Source organism: Vulpes lagopus, chromosome 3 (genome assembly GCF_018345385.1).
Source record: "Vulpes lagopus strain Blue_001 chromosome 3, ASM1834538v1, whole genome shotgun sequence".
Taxonomy (NCBI): domain Eukaryota; kingdom Metazoa; phylum Chordata; class Mammalia; order Carnivora; family Canidae; genus Vulpes; species Vulpes lagopus.
In genome coordinates this window covers 79633816-79653987 of record NC_054826.1, presented here as the reverse complement: position 1 = coordinate 79653987, position 20172 = coordinate 79633816, and the positions used below count along the sequence as shown (strand labels likewise).

Genomic DNA, 20172 nt, shown 5'->3' with positions numbered 1-20172 from the left:
TTCTCTAAATTCTTTCTGAAATAGGCAGGATTACCATTTCAAAATTAGTTCCTCAACTGTTTTTGATCAATAACAACACTCTCCAGTGTTGTGCTGCACAAGAAGACCCACTTACCCCTCAGCACAACAGAGGCATTCATACAGAGAAGGCTGAACGTCTGCGCTCAATGGCACGCACATATCGAGAGCAAAGCTTAACAGAATAACAATTCAGTCTTTGCTCAAAGCTGATTTCTCATACACAAGCTGCTAGTCACATAAAATAATAATACAAACTATCCTGTATTTGTGAATTTGTTTGCTGCTTATGAAGTTCTTTCACAGATATCTGAGCCTAATAGCAATATGTAAGTTGGATAGGGCATGCACTATTGTGGTTTTGCAGATAAGAAATCCAGAGTTTACAGAGATTATTTCAACTTTAGTCTGGGAGTTAAGTGACAGAGCCACTCAAGTCCACAGCTATTTCTACTTATTATCACTTGGGAATAGACAATGCTGTTCAGGGCAAAATTTAAGAATGGTCAAGATTCAGGTTGAATTTGGATCACAAATAGAATACTCAGATTTTTTTCCTATTTTCAGTGATAGTATAAAGTTCCTTGGTATAGACCAATCTACTCACTAAAAGCAACTACAAAGTTTGGGTGAAACATACCAAAAAATCTATTTGAAGGTATTGGAGAGTTGATAAGGCAGCTGGGTGTTAGAGGACCAGGTTCCCAGAAAGAAGACAGGACCTCAGAGTAAGGCCAGCATTCTCTAATCCTCTTCTCCTCAAATAGTATGAAGCCAAGAGACTGGATAAGCCAAGCAGAAGTGAGGGCTTTGCAGGTGGGAAGGCAAGCCAAGTTTCTGCAGGTGTCATGGTGCTGTGGAGGCCAGAAGGGGAGTTCAGGACTTGCCAACGAGAGGGGGCTCTAATAAACTTCCCAGACTTCCAGGTGGAATCCCAAAGGGCTACTTCCTAGTAGCAAAAGAGAACTGGAAACTCACCAGTGCTCTACAAAAGACCAAAACCCAGCTTTAAGGCAGCTCAATTCCAGACTTGACCCAGTTGATCTGCCCTATTTTAACTATCTGCCAGGCAGCAAAACTAAATCCTCTTTGGAGGATGAAAACACCAGCTAGGGCCTTTAAATATCTCTACATTTGTCCGCACGCACCAAAATACAATAAGTAAAATTAAGAATTCAGTAGATGGACTTTAAAATCAAAACAGATACAGCAGAAGAAAGAATCCATTAACCAGAAGGAAGGCCAATAGAATGATATCTAGATTAGAACACAGGAAATAAAAAAAGAATAAATAATATAGAAAAGAGCACAGAGGGGCACAGGACATTTAGAAATATCTAACAAAGATGTGATTAAGGTCCAAAAGGGAGAGGGAGGAGAAAATGGGGCACAAGCAAAACTTACCAAAGTTTGAAGCTGTGGATTCAGGAAACTACAAACCCAAACAGGTTAAATACAAAACAAAACAAAACAAAACACCACACTTTAACACATTTCAGTGAAATTACTTAAATCAAAGACAAAGAGAAATATTTTTAAGGCAGCTAGAGGAAAAAATTTAAGATGTCTGCAAAAAACCCCACTACAGGTGAGAAGGTAAGATTCACAGTTGATATTTTACCAGAAACTAGGGAAGCCTGAAGACAAGAGAATGACTATATAAAAGTGCTCAAAGTACTATCAATCTAGAATTCCAAATTCAATGAAAATACTTTTCAAAACTAAAAGTGAAATAAAGGTATTTTCAAATAAAAGGATAGCATTCATTGCTAGAAAAGTAGCACCAAGAGAAATACTAACAGAAGTTCTCAGACAGATGAAAAATGGTCCCAAGTAGAAAAGTGAAAAATATAAGAAATGAGGAAAAATGGAAACATAAACATATGAATAAATTGAAATATGTAATAAATTTATACTGCATAAAACAACAGAAAATGCACCATGGAGTTTACACATAAAGAGGGAATTAAAGCCATATGACAACAAAGAATGTCAAACCGACAGGAAAGTTAATGGGGTGAAGTGCTATTAAGGTCTGTGGGTTCAGGAAATAATAAAATTATTCATTAATGTTAAAGTCTTATAAGTAAAGAATGCAATAAGCTAGTAGAGGGGGAAATATTTAATGCAAAAGAAGCAGAAAAGAGGAGGAAAAGAACACAAAGCAAAAGAACACAAAGCAGGTGGCATAAAAAGGACACCAACAGGGAGATGCTAGTGTCAATCCCAAATACCTCAGAACTTCCACTAAATGTAAAAGGACTAAATAATTAAAAGAAAAGATTGTCAGAGAGGATAAAAATCCAAAATCCTATTAGCTGCCACTTAATGGGATATAGTTTAAATGTAAGAACAAAAAGGTTGTAAGTGAAGAAAGAATGGGAAAAGATGGACAACAGAGAACACTAAACCAAAGAAAAGATGGGACAGCTTTACCAATACTGAGCATGACAAAAGCATTACCAGTGGTACAGGCCACCCAGAAGATAACAGCAACTCACATTGGGTCTAAAACACAAAGGACAGAGTGCGGTGAAGAACAGCCTCAAGCTGGCCGGTTGCACTTCCTAGACCATGCAACTTTCCATTTAGCCGTTGGCCTCTTTCACTGCACTCTAAGTTCCTCAAGGACCAAAAAGACCTTTGTGTTCATCACTGTATCCCGAGGATGTTGGTAGAAAGGGGACCAAAGAATAAAACAACAAAATTATATTACTCATTTTGGACCATCCCATCTCTGCCCAAACTACAACTCAAGAGTCGCAGCCAGGGAAACGGAGCCATGTGTGTGCACAGCCACTCAGGGATTCAGCTTTCAAAATGTTCGCTACTGATCTTTTAAGAGGGGACCTCCACCAGGCCCTTTGGAGTTGCTAACACAGGCACAATCTCCACTGTCTATGCCTCAGACTGTCTCCCAGTTCAGGGCATTTTTAATTTTAGATGCAGATAAGGCCTCAAATAGTCAAAAAGGGGACTGTATAAAGGGGAAGAGAGGAGTGGCCTGTTGCTGGAGTTGGTTTTATAAAAACACTAAAAATAAAAACAAGCAAACACAAAACAAAAGAAGCTGGTGAACAGAGGCATGGCTGTGGTCTGAATTTTGCATGAAAGGTGTAAGTCAGGCCCTAGGACAAGGTGGCAGGGGACCTGTGAAAGCAGGGAGCCTTACAGCTGGCTGCCTCTGACTGTCCAGGTGGCATGCATGTCCTGAGCCTGCCCACAGCTCTCCCAGGGGAATGAAGACGGAGTGCACCCTTCCATTACATTCCCGTGGAGAGCCTGAAACTGGAAGGAGAGAAACCAAAATCTTGCTTCTTCTCAGGATCCCATCAGCATGTAGCCAGTGGGGAACCAATGTGTCTCAGGCATTTGGCTCTAAGTCACTAATTCTTGGGGCTTTTTCAGTGCATTTAGGCCTCACGCCTGAAAACCAGGAGTGGGAAAGATGTCTGTGCTGAGCCATGGCAAGGCAGTTGTGCTGGAGATGGAACTCCGACGGGGAGGTCAGGTGCTTGGCACTCCTGCTCCTCCACTAACTGCCGTGCTTGACCGCAGGCAAGGAGCTCGGCTTCCGAGCCTCAGCTCCCCATCTGTTGCGCAGACATGCCATCAATGTTACGGCTTCAGAACTGCAACTTGCCAGGACTTCCCAGGGGCTCAGGGCTCTAGATACAGGTGGTGCCTCAGGGAGGGCTGGGGACATCCCACGTGCCTGCTAAGCCCTAAATGTGCTCCTGCTGACAACGTGACCAAGGGGGATGGCCCCCTCTGCCCAGCACACTGTCAGGGACTCTGCCTCCTGGGGAGGCTCCTGCACCTTCTGGAGGCTGGGGTCTCAATTCACTGGCTTCTGGAGACTGGCAGATGATGTCATCAGAAGAATAATCTCTCTACCTACGTCGCAGGAGTGCTAGCAGATTAAACAAAATCAATGCACATAAAAGGCTGAGCACAGGCCATGACACTGATAAAATGTCCAATAAATACTGTTATTGTTATTACTGAACAGACTCTAAAGCCTGTTATACCACAGCCAAACTCCCTCTGCCCCACCACCCACAAATGCCCAAGGCCACTTGAACTTACAGCAAGCCGTGGCCCTTGCTTAGAGAAGCATGTGTCTCACGTGCCATGCCTTGTGTGGCACCTGCCTCCTCCTCCACCAGGACCCTGCCCGCAGGACAGAGGAAGTAGAGTTCAGTTTACAAAGCAGGTGCCAGGGATTCATGGGGCTGAGCCCACTGAGATGCAGAGGGAGCAGGTGCTCTGGCCAGTTCGGCCCCGGAGCAGCTGCCACACTGGGAGGTCAGTTGTGTGTTTATGAGACCACTTTTATAAGAAAAATGTGAAATGAAAGCAAAGCCCTGGGCCCTCTGAAAAGGCCCCCTTTCATGCACCTACTCACAAGGAGCCAGATTCCCTTCAGAGCTGTGCTTCTCATTTTGTTTCCCTGGATCCTCTGCTCTCCTAAAAATCGGACTCTGGGTCCTATAATAATTGCCTGCACCAGAGCATCCCTCCAAGCAGCTGAGTTTATGTAGCAAACTTTTTCTTGGCTTCCAAAGTGTTTATTCTTACTGAGTAACAATGAGAAGTTTAGATTGTATCTTTCCCCACAACCCTTAATCCTGATCAGCCACTCTTTTCAAACAACTGACATCAATGCTGACATTCCAGCCAGAATAAACAGCACAGCCCATTACTTAAATGCTTGCCTTTTTGTTGAAATTCTCTAAAAAAATCAAAGAAAGAACGGAAGAATGGCCCCTTCAAGAGTTCTGATTTCTGTGTTTGGGCAGCATTACAGCCAGACATTTAAAGCTCTGCCTTAAAACACAGCCCCTCAGTGATGATCCTGAACCGAACCGAACCAAACCAAACCAAACCAAACCAAACCAAACCAAACCAAACCTTTACAACTCTAATTTATAGACTAAGTAAAAGCAGTGTTTTCTTGATTTAAAGCCTGCCAGATGAATCCATTAGGTGGGTAGTTTGGACACACTTCTCTCTAAGAGAGGATCCTTTGTGGGATGTAGCTGAGACAGCCCTGCTCTCAGGAGCAGTATTTTAGCCTTTGACTCAAAAATGTTTCACAACCTTTCATTTTAAATTTAGTGATCAAAGTGAAAGGGTGGTAGCAGAGAGAAACTTTCAAATCATTTAACTTTTGCAACCTGAACAAAACCTGTTCTATCAAGCAGTTCTCATTTTTAAGGGACTTGAATAAATAAATGAAAAGGAATGGTGTTTAGTTGACAGGGAAAAGAAGAAAACAAGATAATAAGATTTCTCTCCCTAAAGGTTTATTTGATTTTACTTATATAAACAATTTTAAAGCAAATCAGCTCCAGCTTTCCCCAGTAGGCAGAATGATATTTGATAAACTTCTTGGGTTGCACTTGATTTCTGGACTTGACTTTCCCGTCAGATGCATTTCCAGGCAAACAAAGCAAAACAACACACACATGCATGCAAACGAAAAACAAACTACACAAAACCCTTGTGAGTTGGATGCTGGAAAGGCCTTAACATACCCCCACTCTAAGAAGTACAAGAGTACTCCCCCACTGGGGCCTTGGCACTAACAGGAAATTGAAAGTGGTCTACCACACTGGACTGTACTCCAAGTGTTAGCCTTGGCTTCAAATTTATAGGTGAACATTTCAATGGTGGAGTCATCTAGAGCTTGGTCTTTGGGCCTCTCCTTATTTCTGTCTACATTCACTGCCTTGGAGTTGACATCAATGGCATGGCTTTAAGAACCATCAGCATCCTGACCATCCCCAAATTTACATTACCATTAAGACCTTTCTGGAGAACACCATACACAAATCCAGTCACATACAATGCATCTGGAACTTAACATGCCTGAATGTTAATTCCAGATGTGTCCCCCACACCTCTGGCCCCAGGCAGACCCTTTGACCACTCTATTAGTGTGTCCTGTTGGCTCCGCCTGCAGTACATACGTATCTGGATTTGTCCAATGTGCTTTGCATGACCTTTTGCCACGGCCATAACAGCTTCCCAGAGGTGGGAAGGGTAAGAAACAAATCGTCTGAAAAAGCACTTTCAAATTCTCATTGGTTTTTAATTTGCTTTTACTCTTGATAACTTATTTGATTAAGTTATTTGCTTTTACTCTTGATAACTTATTTGATTTCAAGTAACAATAAATGAGGTAGAGAAGCTTTTTTTTTTTCTTTTTTTGAGTGAAGAAACTGTACTTTCAAGAATAGGATGGGCTTCCACTGTAATTTCTAAGTGTCCAATATTTCCTGTATGTCAGATCTAGGATTTCACTCCCGGCAAGCTTTCCTAGGCTTCCTGCTTCTATGTTCGTATTTTTTTGTCACAGTGTTTTTTGTATACTTAAAAAAGTAAATAAAACACAGCCCAGGGCAGCCTGGCTGGTTTAGCAGTTTAGCACCGCCTTCAGTCCAGGGCGTGATCCTGGAGACCCCTGATCAAGTCCCATGTCAGGCTCCCTGAACGGAGCCTGCTTCTCTCTCTGCCTGTGTCTCTGCCCCTCTCTCTCTATCTGTGTCTCTCGTGAATAAATAAATAAAAATAAATTAATAAAATAACACAGCCCAAGAGTTTTTGTTTTGTTTTTGTTTTTGCAAGGCTCTGATGCTCTGACTTCTTTTATCTATCTCAAAGGACCGAAAATAAGGAGTAGACACAAACACAGTATAGTTATTTGGGGTTCATCATGGGGTTCACCTGATCTCCACTGCCTAAAAACCTCCCTTTTACTCTCCTTTATTCTTTTATGACTGTTAATATTACTAACGACTTAGTAGTTACTCACCATATGTCAGGCTGTGTGCTAAACAATACACTCACTCAACAAATATTTACTGAGTTTACTGAGTGCTGTTAATTGTCCAATAATAACCCTGGACACGGTGTCTCACTATTCTAATAAGAAAAGACAGATGAACATGTAAATAAGTCAAATGCATGGTGTGTAGGTGGTGATATGGATTATAGGAGATCAAGTGTGTGTGTGGGGAGATTAGGAATGCTGGTGTAGGGGCCAGAGGCTGCACTCCTAGGGCAGGCGGTCAAGGTCAAGGGCTGCCTCGCTGATGTGGCTCCCAAACAAAATCTTGTGGGAGGAGGAACCAGCTCTTGTGAACATTCCATTTAATCCTCAGGGTAACCAGAGTGATCGTGTGACATCATCTAGCAAATGATAAAAGTCACAGAATTAAGAATTGGAGAGTTTGGGATTGCAACCAAGATCTGTGTGACTCTAAAAACCTTGTTCTTAATTAACCACGTGCACTGCTTTCAGATTTATCTCAAGTGAAGACTGAATCCAAATGTTTCCATAATCCTAGACCAATGGGGATTCTGCAGAGACAAATAAAAACAAGTGACATTTATATGGAAGGTCAAATGCCTTAATTGTTCTCTATCAGAGAAATGGTGGGGGGAGATTCATAGAGGTAACTAGACCTCCTTAACCTGACATTCATATGAGCAGGTTATCCCAGAGCTTATGCTTGGAGGAGAGCACACTGGCTCAGTTCCAGGCATCGCACAGACTTAGGTGGACTTTAATTTAGCCAAAGTCAAACAAACATGGAAGGCATCCCAGCTGTTCCTTTAACACATGCAAATGAACATGACACAGTAGCTGCAACTAGAATTAAACCCACCTATAACACATACCATCAAGGGATGAATAAACATCTGTTTGGACAAACTCATTTTTCAAAAACTGAAAAAAAAAAACTACATATATACACATACACACCACACACACACACACACACACACACACACACACACACATACATACACAGTTTGGGGGACTTTGAAAGGGCTTGCAGTGGAGGCAGAACCACAGCCCACACACTGATGAGCCATCACAAAAGACACGAGTTTCCCTCAGCTCTAAGGAAAAGTCTATGGAGGAAAAGCCACAGCAGAAAAACCACTCAAACCCAAATGGTGCAGAGACACTCACATCAACTTACAGAGATGGGATTTCAAACAGTCAGTTCAAGTCACCAGGTTAGGTTTCTGAGCTAGATCCTGCTAGAACTTTAACTACTCTCTTGGGCTTAGGCCAAGACTGTCTTAAAAGCCACACTGCCCCTTCCTGGCCTTAAGTTTTTAAGGACAAGTGTTTACAGCAGGAGCCTCGGTTTCCTCTCTGTGCAAGGAGGACATCCTTTGTGTCTGGTGCCATGAGTCTGGAGGACTGTGTAAGTGCAACCCCCAGGAGCACAGGGGCAGTGCAGAGTCCAGTTAGCTTGGGGGGGGGGAAGGAAGAAGTGGGGGGGACACAGGCACCTGGGACCTCTCCCCAGATATACCTTGGGACTGTACACACAGCTTTAGGGCTTTCAGGGTCCCAAAGCTTCCATGTGGGCTCCCCGGTGTCTATGGACCCTAGGTCAGCAAATCCTAGTTTAGATAGGGTGTTAAACACTTAACCATGCTGACTTTAACCAGGAGCACAGCATTAGGACTGAATAAAGCTGCCTTTGAAAAAGAATTAATGGATCATAGGAAATATCAGACAAAAACAACCTCCTGGACTGGACTTAGAAAAATGGTAAGAATTAATGTTATGTATCACATCCATTTATACATCAATCGCATGTTTCATATATTGAATACGTATCACACACACACACACACACACACACACACACACACACACTGCACACTTCCTTCCCTGCTCCAAAAGACCTATAAACCTATATCTTTATGCACTGTTATGGGCAAATAGAGCTATCTAGAAGGCAAAGACAACTGTTAGGAAGTGAGCACCTGGCAGTTAACTGGTACCTACATAGTTAAGTCAAGCTCCCCTGAGAGTGGAAGAGGAGGAAAAAAAAAAAACTTTTCCATATATATTACTAACTTACGAAATAAATAAAGCCAAACTTTAAGATGTGTTCGTGTGGAATTTCGTTGAATTTTGTCTCTTGTCACTTATCCTCCTCTCAATCCCTGGAACACAAACCCAGAGCAATCTGATCCCTGGCTGGCTCTCTGGAAGCCCAGGGCTGCCTGTCACAGCCTTGTCCCTCTTTCTTTCTGGAGGCTTCTAGCTCAGGACCTACCCGTCCTTGGAGCCTTTCCTGACCTTCCCACTTCCATTTGGGGCCCCATTTGCATTGATTTGGAACAGACTGTCCAAGCCTCAGGTACTGCATCCCCTTGCTTCCTGGTGTACTGTCATCCCCTGACCAGCCAGAAAAGGATAAAACATTCATTCACTGATTTATTTAGATTTTACTTATCTATTTGAGATAGAGCAAGCACGAGCAGGAGGAGGGGCAGAGGCAGAGGGAGAAGCAAACTCCCTGCTAAGCAGGGAGCCTGACTAGAGGCTTGATCCCAGGACACCGGAATCATGACCTGAGCTGAAGGCAGATGCTTCAATGACTGAGCCACCCAGGCACCCCAAGACTTTTCTGACTGGAATCCTGAGACCCAAACACAGTATCTGAGTAGCAGCAGATGTGTAATCCATGACAGAAGAATGTGACTCTCTAAGTTACTCAGTGAGCAGCAGTGCCTATCAAGCACCCAGGAAAACAGCTCTCCTCCAAATGCAGCTCCCTATTTTTTTTTTTTTTTTTACAATCTCAAACAAGACTAACCCCTAGTGATGCCCATGTGACAGCCTCCCCAACAGAGATTCTTAGCAGCAAGGCTTAGGGTATAGTTGCAGTGAGGGCTGTGGATATCACTTTTGTGGTATGTGGTGACAAACAAACACATGTTAGAATGTCTGGAGACCTCATCAGCCAAGCCTGATAAGCCCCAGGGTACCCTCCACCCTCAGGTCCCAGATCCCTGAAGAATCAAGAGAAGGATGTAGACGAGAGCATCTGGTAAGGTAAGATGTCACCCTGCCTCTGTCTCCATTTTACACCTACTCTGCTAGGTTGTTTCTTTCCCCTTTCTGGTCTCTACATCATTTCTGACTTAAGCTGTCCTAATAAGAAAGAATTCAGATTTTCTTCCTTCCAACAAGGTTGTGAACAGTGGAAAAATTATGCTTGTTTGTGAATGGATTTTAGAAACGATAAGTGATTAGTGAACATGAGGCCAGTACCACAGGTTTCTCTTGCTGACTCCCACACTCTGGCCAGCAACCCACAGCCTCTGGATCTGGCCTTAGGGCAGCTGAAAGACTAGAATCCGATGTCAAATGGGCCTGTCACTTCCAGTGGGTGAAGTTCCATTGCTATGTGCCTCAGAAGTTTTCCGAGTTTTACCACCCCATTAAAGGCCCCGTATGCGTTCAGTTTCCCAGAGTATCAGAAAAATGTTAGTGTTACAGTAAAAGCTGCTTGCTGGACTGTGGGAAAGCAAGTGAAGCCCCAGGCCAGCACACGGCTTTGTACTTACTGGTCATGTCTGGTGTCGGGTATGGCTCTGTCCATCCGCAGCTTATCACTTTCCACTTGGTTGAATTTGTTGCGGGCATAGGGGTCCTGCCCAGAGCGAACCATCGTCCCTCCGACGTAGGCTTCCTGATTAAAGTCTCGCCACCGCACTTTTCCTGAAAGCAGCAGAGCAGACGGTGTGGGACAAGGGGGAAATGAGGCCAGGGTGGCCAGCACGCACCTCAGTAACGGTGCTACCTTAAGAATTAGTGCCCAGGGCTTCCTCTGACGGCAGTTGTAATCAACAAACTAGTTAGAAACAGCCTGAGCAAGCATCATCATGCCCATAAATTGGAAAGCTGAATGTTTACAGTTCGCAACAGGGAAGTTAAAGACTTGGACCTCAGTTGTTGTCTAATGAACAACATTTTCTGCCAGCCAAAGTGTGCGTAAGCATGGTACCACATTTTGTAAGAAAGGAGATTATTATCTGCCTCTCTCACCTTTCCAGGGGTTATGGTAATGCCGAAAAGCATCTCAGATATGGTGAAAAAGATAATGTCCAAATTAAACATAAGGCATCCCATTGTGTTACATCAGGTAACTCAAAAATAATTTTTTTAAAAAAAGACTTATTTATTTTGAGAGAGAGAGAGAGAGAGAGAGAGAGCATATGGGTGGGAGGGGCAGAGGGAGAAGGAGAGAGAGAATCTCAAGCAGACTCTGTGCTCAGTGTGGAGCCTCTCACAAATCAGAGATCATGACCTGAGTGGAAACCAAGAGTCAGATGCTTAACCTACTGGACCACCCAGGTGCCCCATGAAAATAAATGTTTAAACAAAGAATAACACCCCCCAAAGAAGAGGCTGTCTAAACACCCCTCAGTGAAACTCCCTCAGGGATTCTTCTCAAAGCTGTTGCCATGTCTGACCCCACATGGAGGTGAGCGAAGCCATTCCTACCATACATGCCTCTTAGCACACACTTCAAGAGGGAACAGAGCCAAGGTAGCCTGTCCTGTCCATGCATAAGGCAGCCCTGACTCATGATCAGATAAGTGGCTGCTGCTCTAGAAGGCCAAGCACAGAGTTCTCCAGGAACACAATAGTAGAGTGGGTAGTTTTTACTAGGATCTGGCATAGGGGCAGTGTTGGCAGTACCTTGGGATCTAGAAGAAAGAGCACAATGTGGTGGAAGAGCCTGGACAAGCCTGGGCATAATGAAGAAGCATGCGAAGGTGAAGAAGCATGCGAAGGTGTCAGGGCTGAGGCCAAGAGGTGGAAGGGAAGACAGACTCAAGGCAAAAGAGAAAATTCAGGACTTGATGTCTATCTGGCTTTAAAAGACCACTGCTTGCTACTTGCTACCTTCAGGGTCATGGTCAATTTTTTTATTCTTTGAAATAGTTTCCTAAAGATAAATAAAAGTAATAAAAAAAAAAAAAGGGTTCTTCATGAGGGATATAATGGCCTACTATGTGCCAGTTTGGTAGGTGTAGCTAACTCAAACCAAACTCAGAAAAAAAAAAGGAAAAAAAGGAAAGGGAAACAATGACCACAACCCTGCCCCCATGCATGATACTCATCAAATTCCAGGTAGTCCTAGTGCTGTGACGAAAAGGCATAAAGGGACAGATCATCCTGGGGTTGCTGTTTTATGGAGTGTCTGATAGGAGCTCTCTAATAGGGAGACTTTGAGCAGACATGCAGACAAAGGGAGGGAGAGGGCCATGTAGCCTTCTGAGAAGAACATAGGAAAATGCTCAGGAAACCACAGTGCAAAGGCTCTAGGGTGGCAGTGAGCTCACCTGTCCAGGACCAGCCAGGAAGCCAGTTTTTTTTTTTTTTTTTTTTTTTTATTTTTAATTTTTGTTGGAAGCCAGTTTAACAAAGAAAGGTGCTAGTCAGAGAGCTGAAAGCAGGCCTGCTGACAGCTACTTGGAACAGGCAAGTATGTGCAGGCAATAGTTCTGCCCCATGTCAAACGTCAGGTTGTTTAGTTAAGACCAACAATACCTACATACAAGCTTTTCCAACATGGATCTTCCCGCATACAATCAAAAGAATGTCCTGTTCCTTTCTCTATTTCAGAGATGAGGAAACTGAGATTCACTTACAGGAGATTTGTTCAAGGCCATAGAGTAAATTTTCCATCTAAAAGCTCATCTGCTTCTTGTTGCAATTGTCCTGCGAGGTCAAAACCCTCATCTCATCACAGCTGGTTGCCGTGGAAATGATGCTTGGGGTCACAGAGGTCCAGTCTCTCAAATGGAAAAGCAGTTTCAAAACTCATGAGCTCCCTGGCTATGACGATGCCATGCCCTCAATAAGTGTCTGCTTATGGGAGCCAGCCAGAGTGTCAGCATTCTCTCCCACCTAAAATAAAATGTTTCCAAAACATTTTTTTGGAAACATGTTTTTCATGCTAAGGTGACCCTAGAAATAACTTGATCCTCCTCTCACCCCACCTTTCTGCCTTCACCCTTATAGACTCCTAGGGATGGAGAAGAAAAAAACCACCCACCTGTGCTCAAACTAACACAAGTCAGAGCCTCAGCCTAAATCTATACCTGCAACACTTACTACGGAATCTAAATGAGCTGGTTCCCACTAATGTTTAATGGCCTGAATATTCTTTACTGCAACGTGAAGCTTGTAACTATGAACTGGGAATTGTGGAGCTCCATCCATAGCCAAAGAAGAGACTGTCACCCAAGAGATGGTCCATCTATAATTTTGCTTATGCTTTACATGATCCTCGCCTGGAGCCCTGGGAACAGTAAGGTCACCTCACTCCCGGTTGGTGTGGGTCTATGTGCGGAAAGAGCAGTGGCTATTGGCCCTTAGCCTTAGGGCCAACCTTAGCCACTGTTGACCTCTTGAGGCTTTCAACCCACCCGTACATCTTGTGCTATCAAAACCCCGTCCCTGTTCTGGAAAAAGACCTGAGTATTGCAGAGGGTTTTATGGGATGCCTGGTGTCAGTCGACTGCAGGTACTTGGCCTCAAGACACTGGTGTGTATTAGGTGTGGACTACACACTAGGCATCACATTGGCTCCTGCAGGTGCAATAAGCAAAAACAGACCTGTCCTGGGGAGGTCATGTTCTAGGAGACGGAGGGAGATCGACAATAAAATGACCATAATGTGTCATTAAAAACTGAGCTAGGTGTTCTGATGGTAAGGAATGTAGTTCTGTGGAGGCATCTAGCAGAGGAAGCTGATAGAAGAGGGAACAGGGAGGGTTTCCCCAGGGAAAGACTATCTGAGCTGAGATCAGAACAACAAGTAGCAGTAACAGAAGAGAAACTATCCTCCAAAGACTATAGGAACCCACTCAGAGGCAGTCCACAGTGACTCTGCCACCTTGGGAACATTCTTAGGACTCTTGGTGGCTCTGCCTTGCCTTGTGACAATTTTCCCAAGGCATACAGCCATTTTACTGGAGACAGATTATAACCGGTTTCTCTTTCATAAAAATTTAGCAATATGTTAGAAATTGGCAGGGACTTTCTAGCATGTTTGACTAGGACACACATTTTCTATCCTGTCCCAGATGTCATGATGTGCACAAATGCACACAACTGAAATGAAGGTTTCACCCTTCCTATGTGTGAACAGATCTAGTCTATCCTATTTTTCTTACGTGGGTCTGACACACCCTCTAATAGTCACAACCCATAATTTGAAAAACGCAGGGCTAAAGTACCATTATAGGAATGAGATATTTCTGTATTATACAGAATTCCTAGGGTTGGAGCCACCCGAAGAGGCAGAGGCAGGAAAAAGAGAGAGCAGGGCTCCCAGAGGGCATGCGTACCCCAGTCTGATCCCAGGTAGCCAGGGAAGCCCCCAGATGCAAAGATAACAGAATAGGAGGGGCAGGTTAGAGAGAAACAGTCCAAACAATAGATACAGCGTTTGAATAACTTGACTTTTAAAAATGCCATTCATACATCATCTTGTACTTCTATCACCTTCTTAAAATTATTAGAAAGAGCCTTGCAAATGAACTTTAGAAAACAAAGAAATACAGGCAAATCTAGTGACCGTGCACTTGGCTACGCAAAAGCAGTGCACAGGAAATACCCTGGAGATAGAAAACTATACAGGAGAAGCCAGAAAGCAGCTTCAACCCCAAGGAAAATGGGAAAAGAGCCTGCAATTAGAGAACACTAGAGCAGAGAGCCAACATTACCCTACGAAGGCCCAGGAAAACTGCTTTTTATTAAATGAGGTTCTGAAAATGCTGACGAGGAAATGGATTTCCAGGAGGTAAACTTCTCTGAGAAGGAGGGACTGTGTGGCCTTGAGAGCGTGGAAACCTATGATTCTGTAAAACTGAGATGCTTCCTGGTGGTCATGTGCGGGCAGGAAGAGCCACTTGTCCGCGCCCTCATATTGACCGATGGGGCTGGGTAAGAATCCCCACCCCATTCCAGCCAAACCCCCAGGCAGCCTCCTAGGGTCCCCGACCCCTCTGTGAACACACACAACCAGCCCAAGGCCACCCTGCCTTTCAAGGTCAAGTTTGTCCTTCAAGGCTAATAAACTTCTTGGAGAAGCAGGAGGCTTCTGATGCTGCCCCACCTGCCTCCCATCACCCCAGACATACTCCTCCCAGCTGGACTGGGAAGGAACTCCTCGCCTGAGAGCGGAATCTCCTGTTTTGTTGCTATTTCTCACCCACAGAGCCCAGCACCCTACGCACACATGACCAATTGCTTCTGACATCCACCTCTGAGAAGCTTTCTCTACCTGTGCTGGGCAGTGGCTTCCACTCGTTTGATGACACTGCTGCCCTCGTGAGCCCATCAGTCAGATCATCGCTCACCATGCAAGCAATTGAGGACTCGGGTTGAACAGCAGTCCTGTGCCAATGCTCAGGTCACAGTGGGGGCTTGGAGGGCCACAGCCAGTGTTCACAGAACGTGAGCAGAGAAGCAGCCGTGAAGAGCAGGGGTCCCAGGCCCAAGACCTGGGCATGAGCTCAGTCCACCCACCCCTCCTCACCCCTAGTCTGCATGTAATCAGAACATTCCACCTCTGAAGTTGTGAAAAATAAATGAAGTAATGACAGCAACAGTAATTCCTAAGCCACTAACTACTGTACAACATTAACTGACTTCATAGGCGGAACTGGCCAAGCAAACTCAATTACCTCCACTTTGCTGATGTAACCCCTACCTAGGCTGCTTGCTTGGGAGGGTCGCTGGGAGATGCTGAGCCCACCCAGGCCCTCCATGGCTTCTCCTGGGGGTCTCACCTCTGCAGCTGAACCTGGGAAATGAGTAGAGAGCCTCACCTTCCTTCCAAGGTTCCTGTGAGCACCTGTCCAGGTGAACATGGCACCTGGCTAGGTGAGCATGGGCTAAAACACATAGGAGAATGCAGTTCATACCTCAGTGCTGCCCAGGAGCACCTTCTGCCTTTGACCTACAGTGCCCACGAGAAGAGAGAAGGGGGACCGTGGGTAAGTTAACCTATGTCTGCACCTCTATTCCTCCATCTCCATCTGTTATGCCCAGGAAGCACTTAGAAAAAATAATAAACACAACATCAGTGTCTGCTTGCTTCAGGCAGGGGGACAGTGTGATACCGTCACATTTCAATCATGGGCCACGGGGAGAGGGGAGGGAAGGCCTGCTTGGAAGCATGGGAATTACTGCCTGGAAGAGGAGAGTCAGGCTGGAGACCAGGCTAGAACATGGGAATTCTAGTGGCCTATTCTCAGATAATATTAGCTTTGCTGTCAGTCATATCATGATCAGTGAGGCCCCTCAGCTTCTCACTTCCATTGTTTCTTCTTAGAGATAGATACCCCAGGAGTGCAGGCAGGAAGCAGAGCGCCCAGCAGCCTACCCTGTGTGCCATGGGCCAGCAGGGGCCAAATGCAGACACAGATGCCATGCTTTGGCTCAGTAGGGAGGGGGAGGGAGGGGAAGGGCCCCAACCCTGTGAAGCCGTGTGTGTGTGTGTGTGTGTGTGTGTGTGTGTGTGTGTGTGCGCGCGCGCGCGCGCGCAGAGGACAGGAAACAGGGTGGGAATGGATTTCTGGTCCCATTTCTACCTTCTCATTTCCTGGTGAGTCCCAGAACCCACCCTGTCACCTTTGACATCTGGAAGCCTCTTTTGTAGGGCAGCTCACATTCTGTTCCTGCTCACATTTGCAGTCCTGGGGAACTACTCACTGCATAAGACAGCCGTTCTATTCTGGGCAAACTTACTGTAAAGAAGTTCTTAATTTTGGAGGAAACATTCACTGCCTTCTGTTTCCCCCAAGTTGGGTGGAACAGGCCAGGACGGAGAAGATGCCAACCCTGAGCAAGCATACGAGAAGGCGTGCAGCCTCTGCCCTGGAGCTATACATACCTTGTGGGAAAAGGTGTGCCAAGTGATATGAACAAGATGAGAGGAATCTGGAATCCAGAGGTAGAAAAAGCCCCAGAAGAGGGGCATTTGGGCTGGGTCTTCAGACATGAGTAGGAGCCTGCCACGCCCTGGAAGGGCTATGTTGGAAGACACAATAGGATGGAAGGAAGGGGGTGTGAAGATGGGATGACAGGAGAGAAGGCCAGTCTGTGCCCAGCCCCAAGTCTCAGCCCTAGCTCCACTGCTCAAACTATATTCTCCACATTCTGAGGAGCACAGAAGCTCTGAGCAGGTGAGTGCTGACCGAATTTGTACTCCAGGAAGTGATTCTGGCTGCGGGGAGAAGGACGGATGCTCAGAGGGGAAACCCCCAAAGTAAGGGCGTGGTTGACCCCCCAAACACCTGCCCCCTCGACTCCCTGCTGAGGAAGACCCCGTCTGCCCCCAGGGATGCGTCCCAGGTCCCCAGAAGCACATCTTTTCTTCTCTAAGCCCAGCGCCGTGGACCTGAACCTGCGAGGACATCTATTCTCTGGTGTGAGCTGCCCTGCTCTGTCCTCTCGGCATCTCCCATCTCCTCAATGAGGAACCGCAGCAGAAGCCAGGGCCCCAGGATGGCACCTCTCATTTATGTGTGAGATCTCATTCCTGTTATCGTCAACCTCGTCTCTCTACCCTCTAGACTACCTGTAAACCTTTACTAAACCCATCCATGCAGAGCTCATGCTGTGTGTACTATGAGACATCACGACACCGTGAGGCGGGGCTGCTTCTCAACATGGTCACCTCCTCCAAGAGGCCCTCTCGGGTGTCCCCGGCTACAGCATTCCTCTTCCCTCTTCCTCACACACACAGCTCCATTCCAACCACAGCTTTGGCACAAGCCTCCTACCCTCTAATAATTTAACTCAAAATTCTGCCGAGGACAGAGCTCAAGTCCACCTTCGAAAACAGAGATGACCGCGTGTGCTCTGCCCTTCCCCAGGAATTACGGAGCAGGTTCTGCAGACAGTCGTGGGTCCTCGCAGGGCCCATCTCTCTGCTTGTCTGCACTTGGAGACGCTTTCATTAAAGCCGTCTGACACCAGTACTCAGCCCCTCTTCATCCTGCTCAGCCTTTTTGGTTTGGACATCGGTGTCTAGATAGAGGCGACAGAAACCAAATAGAAACTGATGAGCTCTGCGCTCTCCGCCCGGCGCCCTAGTTCCGAGCCAGGGTGGAGGCTGGCCTCCGTCTGCACCTCCACCCTCATAGGCCCGAGCACTCTTCCGGTGCACCCCACACATGCACTTGCATCGCCTGCCTGAAGCTCTCTTTGCTGCCTGGTCCCTTTGCTTGCTTGTTCACTCTTTTTGCTCCCAGGCAGGGGCCGAGCCTCAACCCTGCCCCGCAGCACATGTTTAATAATGCAAAGGAGTGTCCCACAAAAGGAGCCTTCTACAACCAGGGCGTGGCCGGCAGCCTCAGCTCATCTGCGGCCACTCCACGGATCCAGGCAGTGCAGGAACCCTGGCCCTCCTGCCACAGCTGCTACCTGCTGGGAGAGGAGGCCTGGGGGGGGGGGGGCTGGCTACGGCAGGGGAAGCCAGAGCACTCCCCCCTCACAGCCTTGGATCAACACCCCGAGGTCTCCCGGTGTGGGCCGATTAAGGACACAGTCCCTTTCTAGCCTTCCAAGCCGCAAGAAACAATGTCCAGAGGCAAGAGAGGATGAAGCCCGGGGCCACCATCTTGGGAGAGAAGGTTCGGACCAGACGCTCACACAGGCCTCTTGAGTCTCAGCTTGCGGCCCCCGCGGGCTAGGGTCCTCAGGTCAGTAGTGAGAAGACAACTTCCTGCCACTTGTACCTACTGGTCCATGCCGCAGACGCGCACCTGCCCACTCTGTGCAGCCATTACCACACTGCCTCCTGGCCACATGGACCTCAGCTCGGGGCCGACAATTTCTTCCCAGTTTATTTTCCCATCTTTGACTTTCCCCGGCAAGCCTGCCCGCTCACATGCTTCCTCTTTCACGCTGCTTTCTTTTTTTTTTTTTTTAATTTTTTAAAAATTTATTTATGATAGTCACACAAAGAGAGAGAGAGAGGCAGAGACACAGGCAGAGGGAGAAGCAGGCTCCATGCACCAGGAGCCCGACGTGGGATTTGATCCCGGGTCTCCAGGATCGCGCCCTGGGCCAAAGGCAGGCGCTAAACCGCTGTGCCACCCAGGGAACCCTCACATTGCTTTCTGAAGCCAGAGTTTCTTCTCTCCCCCCGTAATCTACCCCAGCAGGCTCTTGAGCTACTCCTGACTTTTCAGAATCTTTTTCTTCCTAGCTGAGTACCAGTAGTCCCCCCATTCCCACCCACCCCCACCACATACCCCAATCTCATCCACACTGCAGAGCAGCACAGCACCCCTCAGGCAGAGAGACCAGCTGGTGATCATAACTGCACACGATCCACGGGGCCCAGACAGAGGCCGCACAGGTGCTGAGATCCATGGGAGGCCTGGCTCTGTGGTCTAAGGTCAGGACCTGTTCCAGCTACCGTGGGGGTCCTAAGTGCCGCCCAGGACAGTATTTCTGCAGAAAAGCCTGTTCCAGGCTCCTAGTAACCAACCCTAAAACTGATCTTTTGGAAAAGACACTTTCATAACCAGGAACTGCTTGCATTTGGATGACTCTTTCCATTAAATTTAAAAGAACACCACATTTCCAAACAACATCATTTCTTTCTCAAAATTTGTTTTTGCTAGGCCTCATATTTAAAGCAACAATGATGTCAATCTATGAAGATGAACCTTCTAAAGGGTTAATACCACGAAAGCTATGAAAACCCAAGTGCTTGGGGACATACACATGTGGTCTTCACATTAGAGACCTGTCAGGTGTGATGGTCCTTTGGCAGATCAGGGCTGTGTCACAAGTGTACAAGGGAAGCAAAGTGCCCTGGCTGGTGTGGGTCCCGCCGGGCCAGCAGATTGGGGGGGGGGGGGGGGGGGGGACGGGGGCAGGAGACTTCTGGATTCTGTGCTACTACCACGGCTGTGCTGTACTGTAGTGCTTCACTCAAATCCTCCCCGGGAAGGATGGCTTAAACAAATTGAAAGCCAGTCTGTGTAAAACAGAGCAGCCTCTTCCGGGAAAGCAGCCAAGAAGGGAAATAGAATGTATTTTAAATCAAAGGACAAAGCTCTCAGATTTATTTTAACCTCCTGGTTGATCTCAAATGGAATGTAATTTTACTATACTTAAGAGAAAAAAAAATCCCTAATATTTTTTCTCTAGAAGGTCATAATGCTATAACATGAAAGAGGAGACTGGGGCAAGGCTCGAGCTACAAACAAATATATCCATTTAATGACAATGACATGTAAATAATATTTTATTATTATTTGTCACTGAATAGCTGGTAGGAAAAGAAA

General features: G+C 46.2%; 1 protein-coding gene across 2 annotated transcripts in view; it reads right to left on the bottom strand.

Annotated features, from left to right (window-relative positions):
* GALNT2 (polypeptide N-acetylgalactosaminyltransferase 2) overlaps positions 1 to 20172 on the bottom strand; it is a 190229-nt gene that overhangs the window by 58700 nt on the left and 111357 nt on the right. For both annotated transcript variants that reach the window (XM_041747614.1, XM_041747615.1), the window contains exon 3: positions 10411 to 10564. In XM_041747614.1, the coding sequence (XP_041603548.1) occupies positions 10411 to 10564 (154 nt within the window). The remainder of the gene's footprint in view (positions 1 to 10410; positions 10565 to 20172) is intronic.